Here is a 16,752-nt window from a genome sequence, read left to right on the forward strand (position 1 = left end):
ACCTGCAACAGTGATACCTATGTAAAACACAGAGTGAGAGCTAACCAGGACAACCTCTCCTGTCAGTTTTATTTAAAAGGAGAAGTGAGAGCTAGTTGTTTGTACCTAATGTACAATGTACATGTAACGTACCGTGTAACTTTGTACTTAATTTTTCCTTAATTTTAGGAAAGCAAACTTCCAGCTGTTCAAGGATTGAGTCAATAGGACCCCAGGAAACTGCCCTCAGGGACAAGGGAGCAGAACAGAGCTGGTAGAACTTTAAGGACGCTTTCCATAGAGCAAAAGAGCTCTTGATCCCCAGCTGTAAGAAATCAGGAAAGGAACTCAAGAGACCAGCATGGATGAGTCAAGACCTGCTGGTCAAACTAAAGGGCAAGAAGGCAGTGGAAGCAGGGACAGGTGCCCTGGAAGGAGTATAAGGATGCTGCCTGGTTGTGTAGGGATGGGGTCAGGAAGGCCAAGGTGCGGCTGGAGCTGAACTTGGCAAGGGATGCAAAGAATAATAAGGGCTTCTACAGGTATGTCACCCAGAAAAGGAAGGTCAAAGAAAGTGTACCCCCTGCCCTGATGAACATGACTGGCAAACTGGTAACAACGGACGAGGAGAAGGCTGAGGTACTCAACAACTTTTTTGCCTCAGTCTTCACTGGCAATCTCTTTTTCCACACCTCTCGAGTTGATGGACCGCAAGACAGGGACTGGGGGAGAAAAGTCCCTCCCAATGTAAAAGAAGATCAGGTTCGTGATCCCCTGAGGAATCTGAACATACAGAAGTCTATGGGACCTGACGAGATGCATCCCAGAATCCTGAGGGGATTGGCTGATGTAGTTGCCAAGCCACTCTCCATGATATTTGAAAAGTCATGGCAGTCAGGTGAAGTCCCTGGTGACTGGAAAAAGGGAAACATTGCACCTGTTTTTACAAAGGGTAGGAAGGAGGACTCTGGGAAATACCGACCTATCAGCCTCCCCTGTGTGCCTGGGAAGATCATGGAAAAGATCCTCCTAGAAGCTATGCTAAGGCTCATGGAGGACAGGGAGGTGATTCGAGACAGCCAGCATGGCTTCACCAAACGTAAGTCCTGCTTGACCAATCTAGTGGCCTTCTGTGATGGAGTGACTACGTCAGTGGACAAGGGAGGAGCTACAGATGTTGTCTATCTGGGCTTCTGTAAAGCCTTTGACATGGTCCCTCACAACATCCTTCTCTAAATTGGAGAGATACGGATTTCATGGGTGGACTGTCTGGTGGATAAGGAACTGGTTGGATGGTCACATCCAGAGCATAGTGGTCAGCGGCTGAATGTCCAGATGGAGATCAGTGAAGAGTGGTGTCCCTCAGGGGTCCGTATTGGGGCCAGTACTGTTTAGTATCTTCATCAATGACAAGGGCAGTGGGATCGAGTGCACACTCAGCAAGTTTGCAGATAACACCAAGCTGAGTGGTGTGGTTGACATGCCTGAGGGACCTGGAAAAGCTCGAGAAATAGGCCCACGTAAACCTCCTGAGGTTCAACAAGGCCAAGTGCAAGGTCCTGCACTTGGGTTGGGGCGACCCCCTGTATCACTACAGGATGGGGGATGAAGGGATTGAGAGCAGCCCTGCTGAGAAGGACTTGGGGGTACTGGTGGATGAAAAGCTGGACATGAGCCAGCAATGTGCGCTTGCAGCCCAGAAGGTCAACCATATCCTGGATGGCATCAGAAGCGTGGCCAGCAGGTCGAGGGAGGTTATTCTACCCCTCTACTCCACTCTGCTGAGACCCCACCTGGAGTACTGACTGCCTCCAGCTCTGAAACCCTCAGCCCAGGAAAGACATGGGCTTGTTGGAGCGGGTCCAGAGGAGGGCCACGAAAATGATCAGGGGGATGGAATACCTCCGCTATGAAGAAAGGCTGAGAGAGTTAGGGTTGTTCAGCCTGGAGAAGAGAAGGCTCTGGGGCTTCAGCACTTAAAGGGAGCTTATAAGAAAGACGGGGACCTTTTTAGTAGATCTTTTTAGTAGAATCTGTTGCGACAGGACAAGGGGTAATGGTTTTAAACTAAAAGAGGGTAGATTTAGACTAGATATAAAGAAGAAATTTTTTACCATGAGTGTGGTGAAACACTGGAACAGGTTGCCCAGAGAGGCTGTAGATGCCCCACCCCCGGATACATTCAAGGTCAGGTTGGACGAGGCTCTGAGCAACCTGATCTAGTTAAAGATGTCCATGCTCACTTCATGGGGTGTTGGACTAGATGACCTTTAAAGGTCCTTTCCAACCCAAACTATTGTATGATTCTAAATGTACATGTAATGTAACATAAAAGTGCCTGAATTAAAAAAAAAAACCCTCTAGCTCCCCAGAAACACATAGCTGAGGTCTTCAGAGGACTTCAGGCTGAGGAAGAGATGGGGCTTCATCAGCACACCTCTCTCCATTTCTTACAAGCTTACACAGGTATCCCAATGTTTGGTATGCTAGATGTTGCAAATATAGCCATCTAACGGTCTTCAGATATCAGATGAAGAGCTGATGTTCAGATCCTGCAGTCATATTCTCAAGTGAAGAAGCTGGTGTACACTTTTGCAAGTTTATTCCTTTGAGGATATGCCCCTAGGCAGTATTCAGGCACTTAGCCAAATAGTTTATTTCCAGTGGCTAGACTCACTGGTGCTAGTTAAAGTTAACTGAACTGAACATTTGCTCTTCCAAAAAAAACATGTTGCTTACTACGTACATGCACAGTGAATGACATATGTCTAGGAAATCAGAAAGGAATGCACTTTTCTGTGAGATGTGTAAACTTTTAACTTAAGATCTTAAAAGGATCTTAAGCATAAAATCTTTTAACTTTTGAATTTACTATAATCTAAGGTTAAATGGTGATTTGGAAATATAATTTTAAATTGTTTTAAGGCATATCCAGAATTATGAAAGAAAACAATTATATGGTTATAACTACATTAATAACTGAACTTAAGAGTCAGCAAGCAAGCTTATATTAAATTCCCAATCCTTGAGAAGAGAGAAAAAAACCTATGTAGCAATATCAGTAAGGACTTTCCCACTGTTAATTAATGATCAAAACAACAGATGCTCAGTGGATAGCTGCATCCCAACACCATGAACAGGAAGTAGCTTATTAATTGCATGAGAGTAGTAATGGCTCATTAGGTGAAAATAAATGGGAATTATCTGCAAATGACAATGGCTGCCTTTATTAACAACCCAGGTGACCTAATTGAATACAACAGAACAAGAAAACAGCGTTACTCTAATTACATGGAAGCAAAACAATGGAAGCACCTCATTAATACCGTTTGAAAACGCCATGCAGAAAACGGTATTTACAGCTATACGAGTGGACAAGTAAATACTACTTACCAAACAGTACTCATATGGGGAATAAAAGTCAAAATACATACTGAGTATACTATAAAAAATCAGATATATAATAAGCATTAGATAATTCTACCTGAGCCCCAGTTGCAATTTCATCAGCAGCTTCGTTCATCACTCCTAATGTTTGAAAAGCAAATACACAGAGCTCCCGTTCACAAACAGTGGGCTACACAGAGAAAGAAAGTTAATTATATTTTTGTTCTAGTTTTGGGTTCTTGGTTTTATCATGTAATACCTACAACAAAATCCAAACACATTTAATGTTAATTTTTTCCTTCAGATATTAACCGCAACATTAATTTCAAATTATGAATACATGTCAATTATTGAGGAAGATACATTAGAGAAGCATTTTAATAATCTGAAGAACAAGTGTGAAGACCTGTAAAACTCGTAAGTTTTACAGGTCTCACAGAGGCTAAACTTAGAAGAATTCCAAACAGATTACAAAACCAAAATTACAGGCATAGTACCCAAATGTCCTTTACACTATTCTATCAGGCTCTGAAAACTTTCTACACAATTAAAATTAATGGAGAACAAATCCAGAAACTAACGGGAGCACACCCCCTTCATAAATGCACCTTTATTCTTCACAGCTTGTTATTCTGCTGTTGAGAACACACATAAAAATCTGATTAGAAGACAAATTACTTTTAATTTAATTTTTAACTAATTTAACAATTTATTTGTAAACTTTAAGAAAATACATTATATTTTTATATAGTTGGGAAGGTCACATGTTATTTTACTAAATAAAGGCACTTCCTCTCTTTTTTCAGGTATCAAAAAAAAACCTCCACCTTGCTGTTGAACCAGCCTATATTTTTGAAAATTTAATTCACAATGCCATCACAATGATCAAATAAAAAAACTTATTTAAACTGCATATTGAGTGAGAATAGTGTTCTGCCTTCATAAAGCAAACAAAGCAGAAACAAAAAAGAACAAAGCTTTAAGTAAAGAGAATAGGCATGACTTCATGACTTGGTTACAACCCTTACAGCAACTCTATGCTTATTTACTGAAAGATAATTAACAGATCAACTTTTTAAAGGCTCAAATAATAAATCACATAGTGAATTGTTATAAGCATTCATAATGAACAAACATTGAAAGAAATACAAGAAAGAAACACAAATTAAAACCTCCCTTAAAATTGACCCCAATAAACATAACTTTTTATTACAAAGTTGAAAACAATCAAAAATATTTTTTGGATACTATTTCTTTGAATCCATATTATTAAATCATAGTTCACTGAAACGTATAATGATCTTTGGTAGGCACTACTGAACTTTTGTAACTAAAAATTCCGAGTCTAGCTACCACGATAATAAAGCATTCCTAGCAGTACACTTTGAAGTTCAAGCCAATGTCTCTAGGAAGCACTTGCAGAAATGAAAAAGTGAATTGAGCACACAAAGAAAACATAAAATTTAGCTGGATTCTGTTTCAGGCAACAGCTTTGTCAGTAATAAGCATACTGCTGTATTTGTAGTCACTTGTTTCATAGCCCTTAAAATAGGCATTTGCTGGGTTTCAAAGATTCAAGACTTCAATAAACATCTGAAATCCCCTGCATTGACACATGCTCACCTCAGTTGCTTTACAAGAGCTATCATCTTTCAAGTCTAACAGTGTGTCACCCATTTGATTTATTTTATCTGCTACGTTACATTGCATTAGGCAGCAGACGAAGCCTAACATGATCCAATTCGCCGTGCCATGGCACACTAGACAAAAAGTATTTATTATTGTCATTATTCTTAGGTTTTCCACATTTAGAAGGTGGTTAAATCATTTGCTTAGTTGGGGAAGCATGGTGCCACTAGCACCTTGACTATCATAATCAACAGTATACACAGACTCCCTTTTATTCCAGAGTAAGGGATTGCTCTGGAATAGCAGAGCAATCTAATTTTAGCCATGCTTGCCATGAAGAAAAGTGTTAAAATACTTATTTTGACATTTTGTTTACAACCTCAACAAAGTAAGTTATCCTGAGACTTAAAGATGGCAAAGGGAACACAGGGTTTGTCACCTTTGCTCTTTCCCCGCCTCCCCTACTCCCCACCATCTTATGATCCCAGAAATGTCTGAGCATCTGGAAGAGGGAAGTTAGGAAAATGGTTATTGTACTTATGTTTGACATTCGAAAGGCCCTTCTTCTCTCAGGTGGACACTGGAGCTAAGATCTTAAGGGTGGTGAACTGTAGATATGAGGAGAAGCAAGACAGCAAAATTTGAGTTCTGAAGAGGAACAGACATTACTGTTAGGGTCTATACAATTCTTTTGATTTTATGTATTTGATGAACCTTTATGCCGACTGAACAGTTTGGTTCTGCAGTCTAATGGGGAAAATAACCCAAACCCTGTAGCTATATGGATACTTCAATAGCCTGCCTTCATATTTCCATCCATCTATGGATGCCTTCTAACCCAAGCTCCAGCCATTTTAAGAGCACTTTTTGATTCTGTTTCTGAAATTTGTCCCAATTTACCCAAATCAGATGCTTTTAACTTAAATTTCTCACAAGTGTTAGTAGTATTCCAAGAGATATTGGTATGGCTGTTTCACTGTCCTCTGCTCCAGTCATTAGTTAGGTTCACCATTTAAACTCCTTTTTTTCCCTCCAAAATGAAAAGATTGGCTTACAATTAAGAAGCAAACATTTGGAGAGCTTTTGTTTGTCATATGATGATGACTTATCTATTCAGTGTCACATTTCCATATTTTGGTTTTGTCCACAATTGTCCATGCTAGAACCAATGAAAACGTATGAAAACTAAGCTAATAAATAAACTCTAGAAGACAGAGCTTACAGAAAATCACAAGCTTTAAGGGAAAACTGGGATTCAAGGCTGCTCTTACATTGCTGCTAATGTTTTGCATACTGCCAATGTGTTTCCCTTTATGGCGTCTGCTTGTGTCTTCTCTTGTAATAGGATGTGAGCCCTTGGGACAGGAACAGTCTTGTTCTGACTTCTTGTCATAGATATGAGAAATGTCTCTAGCCGCAGTAAACAAACAAGAACAACAACACTAACACATTTATAAAAGCTACATTGTTCCAATGTCATTTCTGAATACTCTTATTTTGGTTCAAGTACACGTACTATTCAGCAAGCCGAACTTTCTAAGAACTTTTGTGTACGTACATGAAAGTATAGACATGTTCTTACTGATGTGGATCTATATCCACAAAGGTACAGAATATCCAACTTCTATTAGATTACTAGTTTCCATTGTTTTCAAAAGGAAAATACATGACAAAATAGGGCTTATACACTTAAGTATGTATTTCCGTATGTGAACCTCATCTTAGGTGCACGCAGAATTTTACAGATTATAACCATCACCTAGAAGGCACGCAGAGCTGACTAGCTGGGCAACTTTGTTCTCCACTACCTGAAGAGGGCAGCTGTAACTCCTCTTCAACAGCAGCAGCTGCTAGTGGTCTCACATATAGTTTATTTTTCACTTGGAAGGGGAAAATTAACATAAAGCCATTGACTTCCACAAAACTATTAGCTAAGTGAAGATCATTGGTGCTGAAAGACTATTTAGAAGGATAATTATTCCAGTGGGGAAAAGCCAGAAGAAAATAAGAGCTGGGCAGTTAACCTGAGACTGCAAATGCTTGGAAGCAGAGAGCACTGACAGAAGCAGAAAGCATTTTTTGAGCTTTTGAGGTTTTCGGACTTTTCCTTTAGCCACCCCCATTCTTTGCATGCTCAGTAGCACCCACCCAACTGCTGGGAGGCTGCTGTGATGAAAAAGGGCTCGGTCAGAGTTTCCATGTGTTACAATGCAGGTGTCACTTCTTACAGCAGTGACTGTGAATGGCTGACAGGCAAATCACTCGGTACTATGACATATTCTAGTTCCTGGACGCATACACTTCTTAAAATATTTTCCAGACATTCTTTCAATTCGAAAAAGCTGAAACTTTCATAGCCGATATTGATCTATCTTACTACTTTCTAATGTGTGCTGTGGCTGTGCTCAGAAGAGCAATGTGCCACCCTTTCCTGTATCCTGAGGGATGTCACACAGACACTAATGAGGCTGCAACATGACTGACACACCTAAAAACTCTTGATCTAAAAGGAGAAGCTCAGGGAAGGCTCTTAGCAAATGTTACAAATGGTAAAGGTGAAACCATTAGTGACCATCTCACTTCTCCTAATAAAAGCAACAGGCATGGAGATGAAATGTAACTTCAAATCTCTGTTCCGTTTCCTACTTTCAACCACAGTACTTGTTAGTTTTTCCATCGGCGGAACTTCTCTCTTTCTGTTCATTACACTCATCAGAAGGATAAGGATATAACACAGCAGCAATAATACTGAAAAAATGTGGACAGACAGATACAGAGAGGAAGGGAGAGAGGGAGGGAGGGAGAGAAGGAAGAAGGAAGGAAGGAAGGAAGGAAAGAAAGAAAGAAAAGAAAGGAAGGAAGGAAGGAAAGAAAAGAAAGAAAAATGAAAGAAAGAAAGAAAGAAAAATGAAAGAAAAAGAAAAAGAAAAAGAAAGAAAGAGAAAGAAAGAAGGAAAGAAAAAAGACTGGGAAAGAGCAGGAGAGAGAGAAGGAAGGAGAGAGGAAAGGCGTCTGGTAGGTAAAGGTCTCTTCTGCAAGTGAGCTTTCAAGTTTTAAAGGTTTATTTCACAGTTTGTGTGAGTTATGGATTTTTAGGTATGTCTTAGCTATATTTGTAAGAAAAGGCAAAATAAGATTGGTTGCTAATTCTCTACCACCTGAGTCCATGTTTCCTAAGGATCAGTTATATTCGGAGCAGTAAGAATAACATTACTAATTCTGAAACAGAATCCAGAGCTGTAGGAGAGGGTCTCTTCTGGCTCTCCCATAGCTTACATCTGTAAGCCACGCTTTCAGATGAATTAACAAATGCTACAGAAACCTCAGTTGTACCTACAGATCTGACACACGAGTTAAAAGTGGTACCTGGAAGGCAAGCACTGATGAGGCATTTGTATGCTTTCTACCAGTGCTGCTTAAACGCCGTATGTAAAATCCTCATTCTCTGTAAGAGGGCTAGAGCAAAAGCATATTTATGAATTTAAGACTTTCATGTTTCCTACAGTATAACAGAAGGGTCAATTCAATTCAAAATTGATAAAATGGAAAGTTTTAGGTAATGTGTACCTTAGAACACACTCCCACAGAATTACAAGGTAAAGATTTGAGTCCAAACTGTATGATTTCTGTATTTACTTAAATCTTACAGAAATCATGCAGAATTACCCTTAGCTATAACGTAAGGTTCATCAAGCTTCAGAGTTTAAGCAATTTTTAATTATTAATTATCAATATTATTTTGAAAGGCAAGTTTAATGCACATCTGACTACTCTGCCATGGTTTATACTTCTGAGCGAAGCATCCAGCACTAGCTCACGGTGGATTAAAAAACCTATGATTTATTAAAATTAAAATTCAGTTTTGTATTTTAGTAACCCTTATTGACAGGTTTTTGCTTTATACTAAAATATATATTTAAAAATAAACTTATTCAAATTAAATATTTACCCACTTACACTGATTTAGTAGTTGCTTTAAAACTAAATAATCACCAAGAAGTACACCTGTGTCCTGAATTTTCAAATGAAGTCAAACTACTACAGGTAACTACAGACTTGTTAGTCTAACCTCAGTTCCTGGAAAAATTATGGAGAAGATTATACTGGGTACTACTAAAAAGCATTTAAAGAATAATGCAATCATCAAGCTGAGTCAACATGGGTTCACAAAACGAAAGTCCTGTTTAACTCATTTGATATCCATCTATGATAAGGTCACCCGTCTAGTGGACAAAGGGAAGGCAGTGGATGCAGTTTTTCTGTATTTTAGTGAGGCTTTTGATATTGTCCCTCACAGCACCCTTCTGCACAAGTTGTCCAACTGTGGGATGAGCGGGTTCACAGTGCGCTGCATGAGAGCTGCCAGAGAGCAGGAATAATTCATTTAACACCCTATCTCACTATAAATCTGTAAGGTATGGTCTCTGAATAATCTCACAATATTCATGTGATACGTGCAACATGCTGCTGACAGACATGGGAGATACCACAGTAGTAAGCAGATACAACCTGTATAAAGATGAGAGTAGACTGAGGCTGAGTAAAAATTGTCACTGGTTCTGCTTGGTTTTGTTTTGGCTGATCCAGATCTTATTTTCTGCTTTTCGTTTTTTCTGCATTCTTGGACAGCTTATACACTGTTTAAAAATTTTTCCTTCCCAGATATATAAATAGATAGCAAATAGACAAGCATTATGGAGTGCTAGCTGGGCAAGGTGCACTTTGGTAAGTTCTTGGTGACAGGAAAAGTTATACTGCAGCCATTTTACTCTCTCGGTAAAAAATAAAGTGAATCCATTCTACTGAAGTACTGGTTGTAACTGGAGAGGCTTTTTTCATAAAAAGAGATAAAACCAGTCTATACTGTGGAGTAATGATAAGAAGGACCCCGGCATTATTCCACAAGAATCTTGGAATTCCACAAGCATCTTGGCTAAACTCCAGTCTGGCTAAACATATTTGTACACCTGCACTTTTCTCCATAGTTCAATGACTTTATTCTACTCCAAAAACCTCCCAATCCTAAGCGGTGTACTGTTTCTGGAACATCAATGCTACTGTGTTTCAGTGGTGGCTAAGAATCTTATATGCAAAGGACAGAGAAATCCAAGGCCTCTTCAAGATGACAGGAACTCACCGAGGTCAAGATTTCATCCATAATGAATAAATCGTAACTGAGCACTTTGGGATGAAAAACATTCTAAAAATGTAAGCTTACTAATATAAGAACAGCTATATCAGAATTACCAGACTGTACTTATTTTTATAGCTAAATACAAACAACACGTATTTCAAATATTGTTTTACAGTATTTTACCATTCATATTTTATGGGCAAAACTTCAAACTGCAGAGATGTATGTACCAGAGTACAAATTTCAAAGAAACTAGCTTCAATATCAAGTTTTGCTGAGTTTTTTACTATTTCCTGCTTTGTTCTGAAGAGGCCTCGGTCTGAGGTTTCAACACAAGATGGCACTCTAAAGAGACTTCTTGACTGAAAGAAAAATTATTGATACAGAGAGGGTTTTTTTATGACTTTATTGAATATATTCCGAGATTTTTTTTGTCCTATATAATTGCCTCACAGGTCTTTAAAATCCATCCAGTGATGCTGTTTTACCAATGGCTTTAATATTTGTAAATAAGGAATTCAGGAGGGCATAGACAGTAAGATAAACATTAGCCACACATCTGAAACTACACTACGTAAAAGCTGAATATAATCACAGAATTAGAGAATGATTGAGATTGGAAGGGATCTCTGGAGGTCATCTGGTCCAACACTCATGCTCAAGCAGGCTCTCCCGAAGCCAGCTGCCCAGGACCATGTCCAGATGGCTTTTGAATGTCTCCATGGACATAGACCCCACAACCTCTCTGGGCAATCTGCTTGCATGCTCAGTCACCCTCAGGAAAGGTGAAAAAGGTAGAAAAGTGTTTCCTGACGTTCTGATGGAACCTCCTGTGTTTCACTTTGGGCCCATTGCCTCTTGTCCTGTCACTGGGCACCACTGAAAAGAGCCTGGCTCTGTCCTCTTTGCACCCTCCCTTCAGGTATTCATAGACATTACTAAGATCCCACCTGAGCCTTCTCTTTTCCAGGCTGAACAGTCTCAGCTCTCTCAGCCTTTCCTCCTACGGGAGATGCTCCAGTCCCTTAATCATCTTAGTGGCCCTTCGCTGGACTCTCTCCAGTAGCTCCATCTCTCTCTTTTACAGGGGAGCCCGGAACTGGACATAATACTCCAGGTGTGGCCTCACCAGTGCTGGGTAGAGGGGAAGGATCACTTCCCTCCACCTGCTGGCAATTCTATTGTTTAATGCAGCTCAGGATACCATTAACCTTCCTTACCGCAAGAGCACATTGCTGGCTCATGTTCAACTTGGTGTCCGCCAGGACCCCCAGGTCCTTTTTTGCCAAGTTGCTTTCCGGCTGGGTGGCCCCCAGCATATATTGGTGCCTGACGTTGTTCCTCCCTAGGTGCAGGACTTTGTGCTTCTCCGTGTCGAACTGCATGAGACTCCTGTCAGCCCATTTCTCCAGCCTGTTGAGGTCCCTCTGAATGGCACCCCATCGCTCTGGAGTATCACCCACTTCTCCCAGTTTTGTATCATCTGCAAATTCACTGAAGGTACACTGTGCTCCATTATCCAGATGATTAATGAAGATATTAAATGGGACTGGACCCAGTATTGACCCCTGGGGTACACCACCAGTTACTGGCCTCCAGCTGGATTTTGTGCCACTGATCATCACTCTCTGGGCCTATCCATTCAGCAAGCTTTCAGTCTACCTCACTATCTCCTCATCCAGCCCATGCATCAACAGCTTGTCTGTGAGGATCTTATGAGAGACAGTGTCAAAGGCCTTACTGAAGTCCAGGTAGACAATAGCCACTGTTTTCCCCTCATCTACCAGACCAGCCACTTCATCATAGAAGTTTATCAAGTTAGTCAAGCATGACTTCCCCTTGGTGAAGCCATGCTGACAACTCCTGATGATTTTCTTGTCCTTAATGTGCCTGGAAATGGTTTCCAGGCTTAGCTGCTCCATCACCTTCCCAGGGATCAAGATGAGGGTGACCAGCCTGTAGTTCTCTGGGTCTTCCCTTCTTGCCCTTCTTGAAGAGAGGAGTGACATTTGCTTTCCTCCAGTCTTTGAATATGACAATACATGATAATATATTTTTATTATACTTCTTTTAATCAGATCCTTAAATATAATAACCACTTTTGTTAATGACTCATGATCTGATTATATTTAAATGTTTGTAATAGAAGTACATGCTCAATTCCTAAAACAAGATATCTCTCTACTACTATAGCAGCAAAACTGTTGCATTACTGAAATGCAACTTAGTCCTTCCCTAGGATATTATTATCAGCTCTACAGTTAACAGGAAGAATTTCACATGGCATTAAAAAAAGTTAATAGCCTTCTAATATAGAACCAAATAATGCTGAAGTTTCTTTAGTACATTATTACATCTGGTTTGGAAAATACATTTTTTAGCCAGATGAACCAAATCATATGGTTAAAAAGTACCTTTGGAGGTCAGTTAGTGCTTTTATTCTCCCATACAGGACTACTAGCTTTATCTAAACTTTACCTAAAGTTTTAGATAAAGCTAAAATTAGCTTTCTCTAAAGCTTTATCAAGCACTGGAAGAGGCTGCCCAGAGAGGCTGTGGAATCTCCATCTTTGGAGATTTTCAAAAGCCAGTGAAAGACAGCGGATGAAACAAGCTCCAGTTTCAGGGGCTTTGTGGAAGTCATTAAAATTTCCTATGTTTACTTCTAATATTTAATCTAATATGGTAGTTTGACAGAAATCAGGATAATCTATTTAACTATTTTAACAACACATATGTGAATGATACACCAACTGTTTGAAAATGTCAGAAAAAAGGCATTTCAAAAGATGTCTTTTTTGAAACAATTCAAATCTAGCCATTAATTACAAACAAATAACAGTCCATGTCTCCCTCATCTAAACCACTTCTCTGTTAAGAACAAATTCAAAGACAGTAACACCAGGCTCACGATTCAAATGAGCAGACTCTTATTGTTTTCAGTAGGTTTACCAGGTCTGCCTTCTCTGTCTCTCCTCAGCACAAAACCTACGTCTGACCTTGAACTTCCCACTGTTTTTCAAAGCTGAGCAAAGAGCTACTTCAGAAGAGACTGATGGCAGAGCTCCTGAGAGCTGTGCAGCACAGGTCGCCTTGCAGGAGGATGCACTGTGATTCTTTACATGAAATAAGGGAGCTGTTTGGATGTAAAGGCTGCAGTCCCAACCCTCACTAGTGATTTCAAAGCTGTTCATTAATCCTTCTATGAAGAGTGAAATATGTAGGATTCAGATCACTGTCAGGAATAACTGCATGGAATAGTATGGTCTATGTTACGCAAAAGGTTAAATAATACTTTTTTTCCTGAGGATCCATGTATTCATTGAATTTTCCCTGTGCTTTGCAGAAAGACTGCAAATCATGCCATGCAGTGACTTCAGGGAATTTGCAGTTTTCGATGGCATTCTATACAAGTGTCTATCACTAAACATATTTTGGGTACACTGTAAATAATCATTAGATCTCACCATGAAATAAATACTAAAGAAACATACTATGATGAGAAATTACATTCATCCTCATCTCATATGGGAAAGCTGTGAACACCTACAGGAAAGCATTGCCTACTTTACTGGTTTTTTTAAAAAGGGGATGTAATGAAGCAATGGACCATAGACGTGTATAAAGAAGAGTATTACAGCTTCATGATGTGTTATAGTACCTTTCTAAGACTCCTTCCATTCCAGAGAACCTTTGTCCTTCCCCTTCACCGTAATACAGCTGCAGTTCCTTGTGAGAGCATTAGGTTTGTGGGTGTTTTGAAGCTACCCCATCTACATCATGTGTTTTTATCTTCACATGCACTTGTGGAGTACACACAGGAACTGTACCTGTAATTCTGGTCTTCTGTATTTCAGGGAACTTTTGGAGCTCAAAAGAAAACTGGTTGTTCTGAAAGATCCATACTTTGCTCCATAAAGAAATTCCCAAAAGAAATGTAAGAATCTTGTCTCTATTCATCTTCAGTAAGTCACTAAGGTAATCTCTTATCCTCAATAAGTGACTAAGGTAGCCTAACAACATCCAAAGATTTCTGTGTACAACAGGATCACTGAACCAGCAGGGAACATTTGCATGATTAGATTAGTACCGCGGGCTCTAGAGCAAGACAGGTGTCCATTGTAAGAGCATAAAGCCAAACATATGCAATTCAGTTATGCAGCTGTTCTGCAGGAGACATCTTCCATACAATGGTATGTCTGCCATGTGGATCTAGTGTCTAAATTAAGCTATACAAAAAGACATACCCTGTTGTCATCAAGTTGCTCTTACCTTATGGGAAAGAAGATGTCAAGATTTTAAGGAAACAAAGTAAATTGAAATAGATACTAAAAACTGAACACCCCCCAAAAAAAGTTATCTAGGAAAAAGAAACACAATACTGAGAAGAAAGCTTGTGCTGAGAGAGACTGATTTAAAGATACTTTATAACTAAGATAGAAACACAGCCTGTAGAGCAAATCTTCAGAAAGGAAAAACTTTATCTCTCAGTTTCATTTGGTATCTTCAGCTGTCCTGAGGATGAGACATCTGAATTATGCAAGTCATTAATAACCAGCACAAAAAATTAGGCCCAGGTATGAGAGTTTACAGTATTAAAATAATGTACTTATTGTGTGATGGCAATTGTTGAATTTTTTAAACTGCATTTCAAGACAATTAATTAAACTACACTACAGTTCAGGAAAGGTGTCAGGCTGACATACTGGAGGATTACAGAATAAAATTCCTTACTGGCTTCTTTGCTATTGCGTAAAACTCCATTAAATACCAGAAAATCAAGCCTAAATACATTTTAAAATAACTTCTCAAGCAATAACTTTGCTATGCTTTTACAAATTCATATGCCTTCTTTGTTGTTGAGAAAAAGGTCCAAAAGATAGCAGGGAAATTCTTCATTAAGGATACACACACTCAGACATGACCCTGTGCGCATCTGTATGGAGGGACTATTCTTTAAAGGAAGAGACTGGTAAATCCAGAGCTATTTAATCTGTAGCATCTCTTGTGACACAACCAACTACAAATAGAGCCTATCTAAGTAATGTCTTTGAGATATAGAGATCTGTAGAAAATGGGATCTAGACACAGAATCCAAACATATAAGCAGATGTAGCAAGGTTCTGATCATTACGAAATCTGGTGAAGTTACTGTGGTATCAAAAGTACAAGCACTCTAAAGCTCTTTATGAAGGCCAAGGATATTACACATGCGATCCATTAAGTTACATAAGGCTAGATTGCATGTAGCCTTGCCTTAAATGAAAGCCCCCTGCATTCTGTTTAATAAAATACTGTATTTCTGAGATCTGCTGTTGCAGCAGTATTAAACGTAAAATGCTCTTTCAGGTCATTCTTTATTCTCTTTACATACATTATATAGATATATGTATGTATGTATGTATGCATGTGCATGTGTGCGTGCAGCTGAAGCATGTAAATAAACCCTACAATTGACTGCTTCAGGCTGCCTCTGCCAGAGGCAGAGCTCTCAGCAGAGTGAAGCATAAATTTCCTTAAGACCCTTTGGCAAGCTCATGCTCGATTCAAACTGAGATCCTTTCTCACCTGCTACAGAACTGCAAACTCATTAATGGCTCTATATTGCTTACTGAGTCATTCAAGCATACACAGAGCATGTTAGATTTCTTCCCGTTATCTCCTTCTCCCTGGGTTATATAAGGACACCCTTTCATTTTTGCAAAGCTTGCTAGGTTATGCGGCTTGCAAAGGCACTGATGAATATATGTTTAGTGGCAAACATGTTTGCACTTTCATCTGTTTTGAAGCAGTGACAAACTCAAACAGATAGCTAAAATGACCCCTCTTTAAGCTGAAGGCAGCGAATAGTAATTCCGAGAGATTTTAATCTCTAAGGTGGGAAAGCAAGAAGAATTAAGATTTTTTTGTTTAGAGCAGATGACTTTCCACTCTGTTTTCCCTTAATAGTTCATCATGTGAACAGGAATAAATCCTACTGTTTGCTTTGTCCTATAGACAATAGATAAAACCAAATAATTTAAATAATTATATTATCCATACTTCACTCACTATCCAAACATTACTCAATTCATCTTATCTCATCCTGTCACAGGTAATATGCACAGCAGTGCATTCAAAGATGAACAACAAAGAACTGATGCCTTTTCTTCAGGCTTCTAATCAGGATTTGGTTGCCAATAAATCTGGCAGAAAATCATGTTTTTAAAAGGTAGATATGAGCTTGAAGAGGCAAAAAACCACCTGATAGGATTTTCAAAGGATAGGATGACTTAAAAAGGTGTTAACTGAATATGTAGATGCTCTTGCAAATCCTATTAGCAGCCTATTTGCATACCCTGTCTGCAGTCAGAACGCCTGACCGTGGTGCCACTGAGTGTCACAGGAGATGACGCTGAGGTGACTTCTGCTACCATGTAAGCAATAACCTTCCTGAATTTAGTTCCATGGAACTATCATAGCTGATGTCTGCTTCAACTTATGTGTAGCTGCTCACCACACCGTGGAGAAACTGGCAGGCGTCAGACCATTCACACACTGGTATTAAACAGTTTTCCATGGCTTTAATCTTTTAAGGTTACTCAGGTTTCCATAGAATTCAGGACAGGTGAAACAAGAAGGAT

The 16,752-nt window shown here is 39.4% G+C and overlaps 1 protein-coding gene across 1 annotated transcript in view; it reads right to left on the reverse strand.

Annotated features, from left to right (window-relative positions):
• PARP8 (poly(ADP-ribose) polymerase family member 8) overlaps positions 1–16,752 on the reverse strand; it is a 116,358-nt gene that overhangs the window by 17,421 nt on the left and 82,185 nt on the right. Inside the window, exon 15 of the mRNA XM_075136200.1 lies at positions 3,464–3,556. Within this exon, the coding sequence (XP_074992301.1) occupies positions 3,464–3,556 (93 nt within the window). The remainder of the gene's footprint in view (positions 1–3,463; positions 3,557–16,752) is intronic.

Source organism: Calonectris borealis, chromosome Z (assembly GCF_964195595.1).
Source record: "Calonectris borealis chromosome Z, bCalBor7.hap1.2, whole genome shotgun sequence".
NCBI lineage: Eukaryota > Metazoa > Chordata > Aves > Procellariiformes > Procellariidae > Calonectris > Calonectris borealis.